General features: G+C 38.8%; 1 protein-coding gene across 1 annotated transcript in view; it reads right to left on the bottom strand.

The window, feature by feature from the left end:
• The window catches only part of NIPA1 (NIPA magnesium transporter 1), a 50,266-nt gene that overhangs the window by 21,525 nt on the left and 10,745 nt on the right, over window positions 1-17,996 (bottom strand). The window contains exons 2-3 of the mRNA XM_070572468.1: window positions 9,441-9,488; window positions 8,377-8,467 (exon numbers count right to left, since the gene is read on the bottom strand). Of these exons, the coding sequence (XP_070428569.1) occupies window positions 8,377-8,467; window positions 9,441-9,488 (139 nt within the window). The remainder of the gene's footprint in view (window positions 1-8,376; window positions 8,468-9,440; window positions 9,489-17,996) is intronic.

Below are 17,996 nucleotides of genomic sequence, written 5' to 3'. Positions count from 1 at the left end.
GCCAGCTGCAGATGCCTATATAGTTGCATGGTCCACCTGCAGACAGACACATAGTGGTGGAAGTCAAGGCAGGCAGCAAAAGATGGGGCCAACTATGGGCTCTTTGGCAGCTCTGGGGTCCCTGGCTGTTGTGTACTCTATTGTGGCTGCACACTCTGCCCCCAGGTATGCACAGTGAAGTGGAGGCTGGTGATGGGGGTTGGTCTGGGGCCATACAGGTACACAGCTTGAGTGGCTAGCTGCAGATGAATATAGTGGTGCAGGCCAGTGGCAGAAAACAGGGCCAAGAAGTAGCTGTGGAGTGGCTATCAGAGTGCTCTCCTGTGGCTGCACATTCCACACCTCCCTTTCCCTGCAAGGCATGTGCACTGCACTGGAGGTCCATGATGGGTATCTGGCCTGCAGTGTGTTGGTGGGGGTCAGCTGTAGGGATATAGGCTGGTGTCTTGCACTCATATAGCCCCAGACGCCTGAGCTGGCTACCAGTGTGGTTCCCGGGCTCCAGTGAGGGCAGGGGTGTTGGAGAGAGGAAGGAAGAACTCAGGCGGCCTGTGGCCTGCATCAGTGAACATGCATACCTGTGAGGCAAAAGGTGATGAAATCTCCAGGGGGTTGATGACAGCTGTGCTAGCTATTACTTTCAGTGGTGAAATCTGCTGGGGTTTTTGCAGATAAAGTCATTGGAAACCACAATCGCTCCTGCTGTGTGGCTGCCACTGCTATCCCCTGCTTTTCTTCATTGTTTCTAACCATTACATCTCGGTTTTGCCAGTCTGGGTGGGTGAAAGGGAAGTGGGACCTTCGTGTGGTGCCCTGAAAGGCTGGGGAACCTGTTCACTTACTCCACTCTTCCTTTCCTGGTGAGGGGAACTCCTTCCATCTGGAAGTTCCTTCATGGCGCTGAGCAATGCCAGCTTAGAGGATGAGAAAACACAGTCAAAATGATGCAGTTATTCTCAGTTTTTTTGTTCCATAGCGTCAATAAGTTTCTTAAGTGGACTCCAGAGCTCTCTCAGAGTTGTTTTGCTCATGGATAGCTGTCTAATTGCTGATTTTTGTGGGGTGATGGAGGCTGGTTTCTCCTACATCACCATTTTGGTGATGTCACCTTTTCTCCTGACTTTTCATTTTCTTGATGGCATGTTTTGAAGCACAAAGGTTTTTAATTTTGATGATCTCCAATTTATCTATTTTCCTTTTGTTGCTTGTGCTTTGGGTATCATATCTAAGAAACAAACCATTGACTAATCCAAGGTCACAAAGATTTACACCTATGTTGTCTTCTAAGAGTTTTATAGTTTTAGCTTTTAAACTTACATCTTTGATCCATTTTGAGTTAATTTTTGTATACGGTGTGAGGGAGGATAACTTCATTTATTTGTATGTGAACATCTAGTTGGCTTGGCACTATTTGTTGAAATGACAATTCTTTCTCCACTAAATTGTCTTTGAAGCACTGGAAAAAATCAATTGACTATAAATGTTACAGTTTATTTCTGGAATCTCAATTTTATTCTATTGATGTACATGTCTATCCTTCTCTTATTACCACACTATTTTGATCACTGTAGCTTTATAAAAAGTTTTGAAATCAGGGGGCTGGCCCGGTGGCACAGTGGTTAAGTTCGCACATTCCACTTTGATGGCCCAGGGTTCGCTGGTTCAGATCCCAGGTGTGGACTTATGCACCACTCGTTAAGCCATGCTGTGGCAGGCATCCCACATATAAAGTAGAGGAAGATGGGCACGGATGTTAGCTCAGGGCCAGTCTTCCTCAGAAAAAAGAGGAGGATTGGCAGCAGATGTTAGCTCAGCGGTAATCTTCCTCAGAAAAAACAGTTTTGAAATCAGGAAGTGTGAATTCTCCAACTTTGTTCTTATTTATCAAGATTGTGTTGGCTATCCTGGGTCCCTTCCAGTTCTGTATTAATTTTAGGTTCAGCTTGTGAATTTCTGCAAATAAATCAGCTGGGATTTTGACAGAGACTGCACTACATCTGTAACTGAATTTAAAGGAGTATTGCCAACTTAATAACATTAATTCTTCTTATCTATGAAAGTAGACCATTTATTTAGTTCTTTAATTTCTTTCAAGAATCTTTTTACAGTTTTCAGAGTATGAGTTTTGCACTTCTTTTGTTAAATTTATTCCTAAATATTTCACTCATTTTGATGCTACTGTATATGGAACTGTTTCCCTAATTTCATTTTTGGCTTGCTCACTGCTACTTCATATATATACAATTGATTTTTGTATATTGATCTTGTATCCAGCAACCTTGCAGTACTCATTATTAATTCTAATAGTTTCTTAGTGGATTCCTCAGGATTTTCTATATACAAGATCATTCCTCTGCTAATAGAGATAGTTTGACTTCTTCCTTTCCAATCTGGATGCTTTTTAATTCATTTGCTTGCCTAATTGCCTTGGCTACAACCTCCAGTAAAATGCGGAACAGAAGTGGCAAAAGTGGACATCTTGTCCCAGATGTTCAGTGAACCCAGGCCACCGAAACAGAGTCTGCTGAACTAAACCACTAGGCCACTGGGGCTGGCCTAGGAGTGGTGAATGTCATAAAATGATTTTTCTGTGTCTATTGAGATGTGGTGTTTATCCTTTATTCTATTGGTGTGGTGTAATTATATTAGTTTAGTTTTGATTTTAAATCTACCTTGCATTCCTGAGATAAACAGCATTTGGCCATGGTGTATAATCCTTTTCAGGTTTTGCTGGATTCAGTTAGCTAGTATTTTGTTGATGATTTCTCCATCTATATTCATAAGAAAATTAGTTTTTGTTTTTCTTGTGCTGTTTGGTTTTGTTACCAGGGTAATACTGACCTCACAGAGTGAATTGAGAAGGATTCCCTCCTCTCCTATTTTTTGGAAGACTTCTATGAAGAACTGCTATTAATTCTTTAAATGTTTGGTAGACTTCATCAGTGAAACCAGCCGTACCCAGGCTTTTCCTTGAAGGAAATTTTTTGATTACTAACTCAATCTCTTTACTTGTTATAGGTCTTTTCAGATTTTCTATTTCTTCTTGAAACCATTTTGGTAGTTTGTGTCTTTCTAGGGATGTGTCCATTTCATCTAGATTATCTTACTTGTTGGCATATAGTTGTTCATTTTATTTGCTTCTAATTCTTTTCATTTCTGTACAGTTGGTAGTAATATCTTCTCTTTCATTTCTGACTTTAGTATTTTCAGTCTTCTCTCTTTTTATGCTTTGTCAGTCTAGCTAAAGGCTTATCAATTTTGTTGATCTTTTCAAAGGATGATCTTTTGGTTTTGTTGATTCTCTCTATTGTTTTTATACTCTCTATTTCACTTATTTACACTCTAATTTTTATAATTTCACTCCTTCTACTTGCTTTGGGTTTAGTTTGCCTTCTTTTTCCAGTGTTTTAAGATGGAAGGTTAAGTTGTTGATTTGAGATCTTTCCTTTCTTTTTTTAAATGTATACATTTATAGATATAAATTTCCTTCTGGGTACTTCTTTAGCTGAATCCTATGAGTTTTGGTACGCTGTTTGTTCATTTTTATTCATCTCAAAGTATTTTCTAATTTCCCTTGTGATTTCTTCCTAGACCCATTGCTCATTTAGTAGTAAGTTGCTTAATTTCCTCATATTTGTGAATTTCACTTGATTTTCTTTCTATATTCATCCCATTGTGGTCACAGGAAGTAGTTCACATGATTTCAATCCTTTCAAATTTATTGATTTTTTTTTATTTTTATTGACTAGCACATGGTCTATCCTGGAGGATGTTCCATGTACACTTGGAAAGAATGTGAATTCTTCTGTTGTTGACTGGAGCATTCTACAGATGTCTGTTCTGTCTAGTTGGTTTATAGCATCATTCAAGTCGTCTATTTCCTTCTTGATCTTTTGCCTAGGTGTTCTATCCATTATTGAAAGTAGGGTATTGGAAGGCTGTAACTATTGTTGTCAAATTGTCTATTTCTCTCTTCTGTCAGGTTTTCTTTCATCTATTTTGAAGCTCTATGTTTAGGCCCATATTTGTTTATAACTGTCATTTCTTCCTGATGGATTGAAGCTTTTGTCATTATAAAATGTCCTTCTTTATCTCTAGTAACATTTTTTGTTTCACAGCCTATTTTGTCTGATGTATAGCCTCTCCAACTTTCTTATGGTTACTATTTGCATAGTATATCCCTTGTCCTTCCTTTTACATTCAATCTGTTTGTATCCGTGAAGCTAAAGTATATCACATGTAGACAGTATATAGTTGGATCTTGCTTGTCTATCCTGCCTGAAGATCTTTGCCTTTTGATTGGATTGTCTAATCTATTGACATTTAATGTTTTTATTGATATGGTTAGATTATGTCTGCCATTTTACTTTTTGTTTTCTACGTTTCACATCTTTTTTTGTTCCCTATTCCTTGCTTATTGCTTTCTTTTGCATTAAGAGAATCTTTACAGAGTAACATTTTAATTCCTTTTATAACTTTTTTCACTATACATTTTTGTGGTTTATCTAAGGCTTATCATAATACATTTCAAATTGACACTAACTTAACTGCAAAGAGATACAATGTTACTCCTATATAGTTCTATTTCCTCATCCTCCTTTTTGTGCTTACATGTATTTATTATATCTGGTTGCTAATGTGCATTTTATGGAAAATGAAGTTTAACATTAGTGGAATAAATGTATTTTTCTACTTATGACATGGCACTCTTTGCCCTTTGTCATTTTATCCATTGAGATTTTCATATTATTCTGACCAATTTAAGAAGTCTTTATATCATAGCTTTAATTATTGTAATATTTGATTGAAATCTTTTTTCTATCCCATTTTGTTTTTTTATTGTAGAAAATTAACCTTTTCATTTTTATTGCTTCACACTTTAGAATCTTCTTATCCTTCTAAGATCTGAAAACACATTAAAAGATTATACATGCGCCATAAACTCTGGGAACATAGCTAAACATTTTTCTCTCCTTTTTTTTAAAGATTAAATCTCTACATGACTTAACATGACTTACTCTGGGTTATGCTGGTGATGCAGGTTTGTGCAGTGAAAATCAGAGACACAAATCATTTGTAGCAACATACCACAGGTGCGTGGGCAGGTATGGAGGAGATGCCAGTTAATGCACTGGATTCACTGCAGCCTTATGCAGCACATTGAATCTGCATTGCTGAGTGAAACAAAATACTTGAACACATCACATGTCATCACACAAATCCTGCACTGAATGTAGTATCAACAGACCATTCAACGTTGTATTTGTTTGCATTTTCACACTTGATAGGTATCCTGTATACAATGCTTAATTTGCTTAGATCATATTTTGATTGTGCTATGATTAGGATTTAAATTGATGTTCCTACAAATTGCTTACCCAACACTATTTATTTAAAAAAAAAAAAGGCCTTCTCTTTTAAACTACATGACAACTAAACTAGCAGCTCCCAATACTAGAGTGAATCTTAGACTAGAAGGAAAAATAATGGTATAAAGGATAATGGTATAATGGGTCAATTAACAAAACTGGAATAAGCAAGGCAGATTACATATAGGTATTATAACATTAAATTTATCAAAATTGATAATTGTACTGTTGTTATGAAGAGACTATCTCTAGTGTTAGGAAATACAAGTCAACGTGTTTAAGAATAAAGGCTCATGATATATATACAACTATTCTCAAATACATCAAAAAAAATCCAGAAAACAAAAACCAAAACAAACACCATATTGATATAGAACAGTGGTTTTCAACTGGGGGAGATTTGCCCCCAGTGGACATTTGCTGAAGTCTGGAGACATTTTGTGGGGGGAGTGCTACTGGCATCTGGTAGGTCACGGCCAGGGATGCTGCTAAGCACCCTATAATGCACAGGTCAGTTCCCTACAACAACGAATTACCCGGCTGCAAATGTCAATAGTATTAAAGTTGAAAAACCCTCATATAGAGAAAGCAAATGATGGAGCAAATGGGATAAAATGTCAACAATTGGTGTGTCTGAGTCAGGGATATATGGATGTTGTTTTGATTATTCTTAATCTTGTAACTTTTCTGTAATTTGGAAATTAATTCCAACTTAAAAGTTTTTTAAAACCTCTTTTAAAAGTACTATGTTGTAACCTACTGCTGGCAACAGTCTGTCTTACTGGTGCTTAACCTCTTCTCTGTGCAGGCTTTGTAAAGGGAATTAATTTGAAGGAAGCCCCTTAGAGTGTTGAGGAACGCACTAACAGGCTTTATTGAATGTGATTGTTAAATTTCAGGGAAAATGATTGGTCTGCTGTGTATTTGAATCCATGTAATAAAGAGCTGTTGTTATAATGGGTTCTGCTCATTTTATTAAAGTGTTGCTGACTTGAAAAAAAAAAAAAAGTACTATGTTGTGATGATTACTTTATCATACATTAAACCATTGTAGAGAAAAGTGGACCTATTTTGGGGCTCTCTATTCTATTTCACTGATAGACACTTTTTTCCAGCACCACATCCTTTTCATTTCCATTTCTCACCCCATTATCAAGAAGAGAGCTTCTTTAAAAGTATATATACATATGTACAAAGATATATATGAACATTTTGATAACTTTAATTTTTCCAAATTAATTTTATTTTTCTTTTTGAGGAAGATTAGCCCTGGCCTAACATCCGCCACGAATCCTCCTCTTTTTGCTGAGGAAGATTGGCCCCGAGCTAACATCTGTGCCTATCTTCCGATATTTTATATTGGGACGCCTGCCACAGCATGGCTTGATAAGCAGTGCTAGGTCCGTGCCTGGGATCCGAACTGGTGAACCTCGGGCTGCCAAAGTGGAGCACGCAAACTTAACCACTACAGCACCAGGCCAGCCCCTATTTTTCTTCTTTTTAAAAAATCTTTTACTGGGATCTTTAGTCAAAAGCAGTCTTTTTATCCATAATATCATCTCACGTGGTTTTTTGGGTAAGTAACATCTCCTGAAGACTTGGAGCAGTGAACATTTCTGGTGAGGAAACTTAATTATCAAAGTCCATGAGAATAGTTTTTTGGAAATTTACGAGGCAAGGCATTTTAATACATGCACATTAAATGTACAATGTCCAAAGATCACAGGGCTGGGTTGTTTGTTTGCCTGAAAATTTTTCACAGGAACATGCTGGGGAGTGAGGCTGGGCTCTGGAAAGCTGCAGTAGTGATTCCCTGATGTGAGTACCAGTCATGCAATCCAAGCTTTTCAGGGCCGTACAAAATGCAAAATGACATCAAGATACATGTGGTATTAGGCTTATGTTTTGATAAGAACAATGTACTACAAACACATGTTCAACGGTTCACATGTGAAATACATATGTGTGCTTTTCACGCCTAAAAACCTTAAAGCCTAAATGACTTTAAAGCGCATAATTAAATCCATCCATCATAGACACACTTCTCTGCAAGGATTAAGGGGTCTGTCTGAAATACAGCAGAATACCAGTGTATCAGTAAGTTAGAAACTTGGATTTTATTTCTCTTTTATCCTCTCTCTGTTTATTAGAGATTTTTTTCAAAGGTAAAACAATATAAATACGTTCACAAGAGGATATGTGTTAAGCCGTTTAACAATGTCTCATAAAATCATTTCTGTAGGTAAGCCAAGTGTAATAAAAAGAAAGACTCCATTTATGGTGGCTGGCAGCCTTTACTCCTCCCTTTTCCCCTTTGCCCCACATCTGGGCAACATGATAAGAAAGCCTGCTCACTACCCTTGGGCCCTGGCATTCTCAGTCCCTTGGTGCTGAAATTTCAAAACATACAAGCCACAGCCTGAATGTGGGAACCTCTACCTGGCGCACCTCCTAAGTACAATAAAAACCCAAAGCCCCGCTGGACCAAACCAGTGCCCTTCTCCTTGGGTGATCCATTTGCTGTTGACTGTTTTGAGTCATAAATCCTATTTAGCACCCACTGGTGCCCATGTGTCATTCGTCCCAACCTCTATAATTTCCTAACTTCCTGGGGTGGGGTGGGGGAACTGCCTAGCATCCAGCAGCGGATCCTAGGCATCCAAATAAAACACTAACTGACTATTTTGCTTAATCTCTCTGAATCACTTGCCAAGGTGCTGGGAAGTCTTCTAGGGCAAAGACCAGGAGAGTGATACCATCACATTCATTGATATCCATAAATAAGTTAGGATTTGAAATATGGTAAAGCCAATGTCTAAGAGAAGGGTCAATAATTCATACAACTAAATTTGAAGGGATAAAATTAAACCACATAGAGTATAATACTGAAGACATACCTTCAGTTACTATTTTACTTTTATTATTTTAACAGAAACATTTAAAATGAAAAGTTTTCTTATATCTAAACTACACATTAAAAACCAAAACACAGAACCCCAGCTCTCACCCAAACGGCACTCCAAGGGCACCCAGGGGAGTCACCAGGACCGTGGGGACCGCTGTGTAAGCCAGGAAGTTTCCAATCTGGCCAAGAGCCACTGTCAAGAGAATCACAAGGATATCACTTGCAATCACATAGCTCTCTTCAAGCATGAGCACAGAGTTGAATTTTGCAAGGCTCTGCTCTGAAAGGGCTACTTCTTTTCCATTACTTGTGGGGATGGAAATGTGCAGCATCATTTGCATGTTTAAGGGTCCTGACAGCAGAGGAGAGCAGGCCCCATAGAGTCAATGGCCCAATTAGTCTGGGGCAGTTATTTCCCTCTGTGGAAATTCCCAACTTAACCGGCAGTGACTGACGGTGGGTGCAACACAAGGTATACTTCCACTCTCTCCTTAACACCTCCTACTTTAAGATAAATCTTGCAGAGCTTCTCGTGTCCCTTCAAGTTGCCTGGGCCCTACTCCAGTGTAGGCCGCTGGACCCCAGTGACATGCTATTGGCACACCAAATGGAAACACTACTGCCTGCACAGGACTGCGCCTGGGGTGCAATGAGCTAGAGCTTAAAGATGAAAGGAATCAACGTCTGCTAGAGAATTTCTTGCCCAAAAGACAGTGTGTGACAAATAGACCTCATAATATTTCTGAAATGTCTAATACGATTTTTCTTTATATATTTAAAGTTCTGAATTCTACTTTTATTATTTATTTTTATATTATAGTACATGACTTCTGATCTAGTACTTAAAGCTGAATGAAGAAACTCTCCCTCGTGAAACGAATTGTGTTGAGCAAAAACATGGAATTTCACCAAATGTCAACGGCCCAACTATAGATGAGTAAGCAGGAGCAGTTTAATTTCTTCGGGCCCAGAACAGTCTGACCTGGACTAAATTCAGGGCTAATTGCAGGCAAAGGAACCTCTGTGTCCTCCCACCACTGCCTCCTACCCTCCAGGGCCTCATTCCAAAGAATAGAGACAAGCTCATCCCACCCCCTGCATCCCTGCCAGACAAATGACTGATCTTAAGAAAGAAGACCCAGCTCTTCACCACACAGAGTACTTACTTGCAATTGTGCCTGCCCACCACACAATGTCTGTTAAATAGGAGGTACCTACAAAAGAGTGAGATACAACCGTCAGGAAAGTACAAAGCAAGAGGTTTACAAGCTACACACTTAAAAGAGGAATTTTTTACATAAAAACTAAAATTGAAAAGAAATAATGAACGCCACACTGTTTATTCACCCTGCAAAGAATCTTCAGTCTATAAATAACAGCATGAGAAACCACTAAAAGTGGCAAAGTAAAGATTTTTTTTTGCCACCAACACTAGCTGACCCAAACAAACAAATGAAATCTTTACAAGTTGGGGTTTTTTGGCTCAAGATGTCACCCAGTGACACAAATATTCTTTGGAATGAGGTGTTACATGTTGATTTCAAAGGAGATTTGGTCCTCAAAGTCCAATTCTCTCATGCATTCATTGTAACCCATTTGTATGATAATTTTACCAGCACAGGATTCAATAGCTTGCTGCTTAAACAGGTTACTCAATTTTCATAATTTAGAACCTTTATGATACGGCTTTTTCGGCAACCATCTGAAATATGGTGAAAAGCAGACCCCCACACTAACTCAGTGCTTTGACACTGCTTTCCCTTGTCTTCTCCTTGGTTACGCTCATCTGTCCCTGTGCAGGGGCAAGCAGAGAGGACAGCAGCTACCCAGGCCGCCCATCACATCGCGCCCTACTCCTGTCTGTGTGATAGGCAACTGCAGAGAGAGGGTCTCCCAACCTTGGAGATACATGTTTGTTCTTCAGATACGTCAAAATGCTCCTGGTCTGAGAGGTTTTTTCACTTCAGATTAAAGTACTTAATTCTAATTGGAAGTTTTAATTCTCAGTAATTTGGTATAATGAACACAGGAAGCCAGCCTGCTTCATGGAGGAGCAGAGCTACAGGTATTGAATAAATACTTAAAAGAAATGAAATGGGGGCAGTAAGTAATGACAGAGTAGGAGGAATGCTTGTATTAGAATATTACCATTTGGCAACATCAAAATAAAAACCAATTTAGGCAAGAATCATCAAGGGATACTAAAACAAATGGATGAAAGTTTGCTGAGGAAGAGAATTGTCACATGGTCCCCATGAATCACTTCCACCAGTTTTTTATTAATCCTAAAGAGAAAAAGTTACCTTTATATTACTCTACAGACCCTGACAGACATCACCTTAACCAAGTTGTCAAAGGTAACATCATCAGCAATGGGACAAACCAACATCATATGCCTCCTAGAAAATGCACTGAGAAGGACCCAACACCACATCTGCAGTGTTCCTGCCAAAGTGCATCCCTTCAGTCTAATCATGAGGAAACCATTAAACAGTCTATGAGTTAGCAGGCCTGCACTCTTCAAAAACGGCAAGGTCATGAAAGACAAAGAAAGGCTATAGAACTGCGGTAGATGAAAGGGAACTAAGGAGACCTGGTGACCAAACACAACACATGACGCTAGATGGGAGAAAAGGTAATATAAATAATAAAGGACAGTATTGGAGTAATTGGCAAAATGCGCATACAGACTGTTGTAGATAAAAGACTAACAAAATTCCCTCCCTTTCTGCATGAGAACGACTTATGGTTCACTTTCTGGCTCTAGGAAACAGACAGCCATGTGGCCAGGTGACAGCAGTTAGGTAAAAATGACCTCTGATGGGCTAATGGCACCTGACTGGGGGCCTGTGAACACTTGGCAGAGATCCCATCATTTGGGCTCCCCTGAGGGCAATGCCTCTGGGAACAGGCACATCTCCTGTGGGGCCTGGGAGCTCTGCCTCTGTGACTTTATACTGAGGGGGCACAAGGCTTGTAAGTCAGGGCAGATGTGGCACCCCCTGCTGCAGCTCTGCATCCAGTCCCAAGCCATGCTCTGCCCTTGCTGCCAGCCTCCAGCAGGAGAGGGCCTGACACTGGCTATGACTCCTGTCCTGTGTCCTTCTGAGTGTGTCTGATGCTAATGTGGCCCATGGTATCCTAGAGTCAGAAAGTACAGCTGAGCCAAAGAATGCCCCCCCACTGAGCACTGCAGAACAGTTGTCAGCTATTAATACACAATCCATGTTGAATTTCCTGAAGTGCTACTCACACCATGTCTATTTAAGAGAACGTCTCTATACCCAAAAGATGCACACTGGATATTTAAGAACGAAAGGTCATGAAGTTCACCTCCAGAATGCCGGTGTGAGGAGCCCCATGGACGAGTTCCCCTGAGAAACAACCTAACTGGTGAACAAAGGATTAAAAAAAAAAGTTTTAAAAAAAAAAAGGATTAAAAAAAAAAGTCTCTGGAAAGTGTCCTAAGAGCATACAGCAAATGAAACATCTATTCAAGAAAATCTAAATCTCAGTAAGAGCAGTGAGAGTCTTTAGCACATAAACTAAGACCAACTCACTCTCTCCCCCACTGCAGTTCAGCTTAACAGAAGCTGTGCTACAGGCTAGTGTGACCAAGAAGATGGGTTTCCCTGTCCCCTTAGCTCTCAATCACGAGGAAGAGCAGGCCTCCAGCGTTTCTCATCCCCTCTCATCCCCTTAGAAGAGGCTAAATATCTGGTTAGTGCATCCAAGAGTTTGGGGGTACCCTTCCACCACCCAGCCCCTACCCAGAAGGTGGAGGCTCTACCCCAGGCACAGAAAGCCCTGATCATCCTGTGCCAAGCCTGAAGGTGGGGTGCAAGTCCCATACCTGGCAAGGCAAGTAGAGGAGATCAGAGGCTACCACCCACTCCGAGTAACTGCTCTCAACAAATACACCTGCCTGAATTTAACCAGATAAGACTGTGATGCAATTTATGCACCAGAGCATTGTCAAAAACAATAGAGCAACCCACCAGCAATTTGTAGAGCCTAACAGCTGGGTGTGATACCCAAAAAGGCAGGCAAGAGAAAAATCAGAAAAGAGACAAAGTAAGCCCAGCTAAAACCACTATCATTCCAGGTGAAAGTGCACATACCCAAGGCTGCACCCTCTGAGGTGTGACATCATAGGCTTCATACTGCAGGGAAAATAGACTTTACCAAAATACTCCAGCCAAGTCACTAAACAAATAAACAGGCAAACAACAACATGGGGAGGGGGGATCAGTATCCAGAGCACATTACCTAAACTGTCCAGATATCGACAAAAAATCATGAGACAACAACAACAACAAAAAACACAAATAGCTGAGTTCAAAAATGGGCAAAAGACTTGAACAGACATTTCACCAAAGAAGAGATACAAATGGCCAATAAACACATAAGAGATGCTCAACACCACTAATCATTGGGGAAGCGCAAATCAAAACCATGATGACATATCACTTCACACCATTAGGATGGCTACTATTAAAAAACAACAACAGAAAACAACGTGTTGGTGAGGATGCGGAGAAATTGGAACACTTGTGCACTGCTGGTAAGAATAGAAAAAGGTGCAACCACTATGGAAAACAGAATGGCAGTTCCTCAAAGTTAAATATAAGATCACCATATGATCCAGGAATTCCACTTCTGAGTATATACCCAAAAGAACTGAAAGTAGGGTCTTGAACATATATTTGTACACCCATGTTCACAGCAGCATTTTTCACAATAGCCAAAAGGCAGAAACAACCGAAATGTCTATCAACGGATGAATGGATAAACAAATACATAAACAAAATACAATGGACTTACTCCTTTTTCTTACACAGGAAACAGCAGTAAATAGTACAAGATGGACTACTATTCAGCCTTAAAAAGGAAGGAAATTCTGATACAAGCTACAAAATAGATGAACCTTGGAGATAATATACTAAGTGTAATAAGCCAGTCAAAAAGGACAAACATTTTATGAATGCACTAATATCTAGAGTAGTCACATTCATAGAGACAGAATGCAGAAGAGTAGTTACCACAGGCGGGGGTGGGAACGGGGAGTTACTGTTAAATGGGTACAGTGTTTCAGAATGGGATTATGAAAAAGTTCTGGAGATGGACAGTGATGATGTTTACAGAACAATGTGAATGTACTTAACACTACTGAACTATACAATTAAAAATGGTTAAAATGGTAAATTTTATGTCATGTGTATTTTACCACAATAAAAAAAGAAATAGCTGAAGGTACAGAGGCCTGAAAATGTTAAGCCCCGTGAAGCCCCTATCATCTTGAGGTATGAACTGACTGATTCATGAACCTGTAGCATTCTGAGTCATAAACCAGAAGGCCCAGGGCAGGAGTGCCTAGAGCCTTCACAATGTCTGCAGCCCACCCTACAGTGATGTGACTGCCATCTGGAATCTCCTATATTCAACTTCAGGAGGAGCAGATGCTGGCTGAGGCCCTCACCTCTAATCAGGCCACCCTCCAGGCAGTGCTTCTTGATATGAAAACCATCTCTTTCAAAATATCTTTTTGGTGTTCAAATGTACCAAGAAGATGGGTACCAGGGTCATTCTGCAGAGATTTCTGTGTCTTCGTGTTCCTGATGGTTTGTCCTCTTCTTTTCCCTCCTGGCTCTCTTAGGGGTTAAGTGGTACCAATAAGAAGCAGGGAAAGTTCTTCTGCTTATTCTGCATGTTGGGAATGAGGAATATCTTATGTTTATAAATAAGCTATTGCTTACTGATGTTATGATTACAGATCAAATGTTCTTCTTCCTTTTTATTACACATGAAACAGAACCAAACAATACAAGATGGACTATAATTAAGGGCTTGAGTGGTGTTGGTTTCTACTGTGTTAGGTGTAAAAGTTCAGGGAAAAGGAGCATGGGGATAGCATGGTCAGGTAATAATAAAAACAAGAAATAAAAAAAACTACGAGACATGCAAAGAAACAGGAAAGTGTGATCTACAATACATATAGCACACAAATAGAGAAAATGCAGGCAACAAAAACTGCCTGTGAGAGGGCCTACATGTCAGATTTAACAAAAGTGTCAAATCAGCCATTAAAAATATATTCAAATAGGGGCTGGCCCTGTGGCCGAGCGGTTAAGTTCGTGCGCTCCGCTGCAGGCGGCCCAGTGTTTCGTTGGTTCGAATCCTGGGCACGGACATGACACTGCTCATCAAACCACGCTGAGGCAGCGTCCCACATGTCACAACTAGAGGACCCACAATAAAGAATATACAACTATGTACTGGGGGGCTTTGGGGAGAAAAAGGAAAAAATAAAATCTTTAAAAAATATATATATATATATACATATATATTCAAATAACTAAAGGAAACCATGCTTAAAGAAGTAAAGGAAGGTATGATGACAACTTATCATTCAATAGAAAATATCAAAAAAGAGATAGAAATGATTTTTTAAAAAGCCAAATGGAAATTCTAGAGTTGAAAAATACAATAACTGGAGTGAAAAAAAATCAACAGCAGATCTGAATTTCCTGGCCAAATAAAGAATCAGTGAACTTGAAAACAGACTGATAAAGATTACACATTCTGAAGAAGACTGAAGGAAAAAGCATAAAGAAAAATGAACAGAGCCTCAAAGAAATGTGGGACACCATTAAGCACATCAACATAGTCATAATGTTACTCCCAGAAGAAGAAAAAAGAGAGAAAGTAGCAGAGAAAATATTCAAGGAAAAAATGGTTGAAACTTACCAAATGTGATGAAAACCTACATACCTAAGAAGCTCAACAAACTCAAACAGGACAAACAGAAAGAGATCCACACCCAAGTCACATGCTGATAAAAATGCTCAAAGACAGAGAAAATTTTTAAAGAAAAAAGAGAAAAATGACAGATAACATGCAAGAGAATCCCAATAAGATTAATAATGGACTTCTCAGCAAAACAGTGGAAGCCAGAAGGCAATGAGATAACATATTCAAAGTGCTGAAAAGAAAAATACTGTCAACCAAGAATCTTATCCAGCAAAATTATTTTTCAAATACGAAGACAAAATAAAGACATTCCCAGATAAATAAATATGTACAGAAATCCTTGAGAACAGAACTGCTTTACAATTAATATTAAATGAAGTTCTGTAGGAGAAATTATAATACCACAGAGAGAACACAATGAAAAGCTATACACCAAGTAATTGGATAACCTAGAAAAAATGGGTAAAATCTTAGAATCACACAACCTCCCAAAACTGAATAAAGCAGAAATAGAGAATCTGAATAGATCAATCTCCAGTAAAAAGACTGAAACAATATTCAAAAACTTCCCAAGAAACAAAAGTCCAGGACCATACAGCTTCTCCAGTGAATCTACCAAACATTCAAATAATCCTTCTCGAACTCTTGCAAAAAATTGAAGGTAAGGGGATGCTTCCTAACTCATTGTACAAGGCCAATATTACCCTGATACCAAGACCAGACAAGGACAACACAAAAAAATTAAATTTACTGATTTTCACCAATATCATTGATAAACATAGGTTTAAAAATCCTCAACAAAATATTAGCAAATCAAATTCAATACATTAAAAGGATCATACACCACAATCAAGTGGAATTTATTCCACTGATGCAGGGCTAGTTCAACACCCACAAATCAATCAGTGTGATATACCACATTAACAAAATAAAGAATAAAAATCACACAATAATCTCAATAGATTAGAGAAAGCATTTCACAAGATACAGCACCCATTTGTGATAAAAACTCAATAAATGGAGATAGAAGGAAAGAACCTTAACATTATAAGGGCCATACATGACAAACACACAGCTAACATTATACTCAATGGTGAAAAACTGGAAACTATCCCTCTGAGAACTGGAATAAGACAAGGATGCCCACTCTCACCACTCTTATTCAACATAGTATTGGAAGTCCTAGCCAGAGCAATTAGGCAAGAAAAAGAAATAAAAGGGATCCAAATTGGAAAGAAAAAAGTAAAAACTGTCACTATTTGCAGATGACAAGGTTCTATATATAGAAAACCCTAAAGAATTCACCAAGAAATTATTAGAAATAATTAACAAATACAGTAAAGTTACCGAGTACAAAATTAACATACAGAAATCAGTTGCATTTATGTACACTAACAACAAACTAGCAGAAAGAGAAATCAAGAAAATAATCCCATTTACAATCACAACAAAAAGAATAAAATACCTAGGAATAAATTTAACCAAGAAGATAAAAGACCTGTACATTGAAAACTATAAGACATTGCTGAAACGAATTGAAGACATAAAGAAATGGAAGGATATTCTGTGCTAATGGACTGGAAGAATGACATACTTAAAATGTTCATATTACCCATATTAATGTAGTTAAATGTCCATCTAAAGCAATCTACAGATTCAAAGCAATCTCTATCAAAATCCCAACAACATTTTTCACAGAAATAGAACAAAGAATCCTAAAATTCATACAGAACAACAAAAGACCCCAAATAGCTAAAGCAATCCTGAGATAAAAGAACAAAGCTGGAGGTATCACGCTCCCTGTTTCAAAGTATACTACAAAGCTACAGTAATCAAAACAGCATGGTACTGACAGAAAGACAGACACACAGATCAATGGAACAGAACAGAGAGCTCAGAAATAAACCTATACAAACATACACAATTAACTTATGACAAAGAAGCCAAGAATATTCAATGGGGAAAGAAAAGTCTCTTCAAAAAATGGTGTTGCAATAACTGGCCAGCCACGTGCAAAAGAATGAAACTAGACCACTATATTACCCCATACTCAAAAGTTAACTCAAAATGTATTAGACTTGAATGTAAGATCTGTAACCATAAAACTTCTAGAAGAAAACAGCCAGTATGCTCTTTGACACCTGTCTTAGCAGTATCTTTTTGGATATGTCTGCTCAGGCAAAGGAAACAAAAGAAAAAATAAACAAATGAGACTACATCAAACTAAAAAGCCTCTGCACGGCAAAGAAAATCATCAATGAAATGAAAAGACAACCTACCAATTGGGAGAAGATATTTGCAAATCACTTTTCCGATGAGGGGTTAATATGCAAAATATATAACGAACTCAACAACAGAAACATAAACAACCTGATTAAAAAATGGTAAGAGAATCTTAATAGACATTTTTCAAAAGAAGATATACAGACAGCCAACAGGCACATGAAAAGATGTTCAACATCACTAATTATTAGGGAAATGCAAACCAAAACCACAATGAGATATCACCTCTGTACAGAGTTCACTGACCCCCCCCACCCCACCTTCCAAGGACACTGGGCCTGGACCCCACACAAAGGAATGTGTCTGGGCTCGGGGCCAAAGATGGCCGCTTCAGCCTTGACTCTAAGGCACAAGTTACAAAAAAATATGTCCTGCGTCATGTTCCTTGTCTGGGCTGGCCACCCTGACAGGCACCTGACAGGACTTTAGAAACATGTCATCCGTGGGAACAAAAAAGATAAAAGCACCCCATCCGTGGGAACAAGAAGAAATAACTCAAAGTATCCAAATGTCTGAAACCCTGAGTTGGAACCCAGAGAAACTTTTAAGCTACTTTTAAAATTACTTTTAAGTTAATAATAGGATAAAAGGGAGTCACAGGCATAGAACAATTGGAAGTCTCACTGAGGACAGGACGCTTTGCCTCAGGCCCGGACAATCGGCACTCCCACCCGCTGTACAAACTATTG

Source organism: Equus przewalskii, chromosome 1, assembly GCF_037783145.1.
Source record: "Equus przewalskii isolate Varuska chromosome 1, EquPr2, whole genome shotgun sequence".
Classification (NCBI taxonomy): Eukaryota; Metazoa; Chordata; class Mammalia; order Perissodactyla; family Equidae; genus Equus; species Equus przewalskii.
This window is presented reverse-complemented; position numbering and strand designations above follow the sequence as displayed.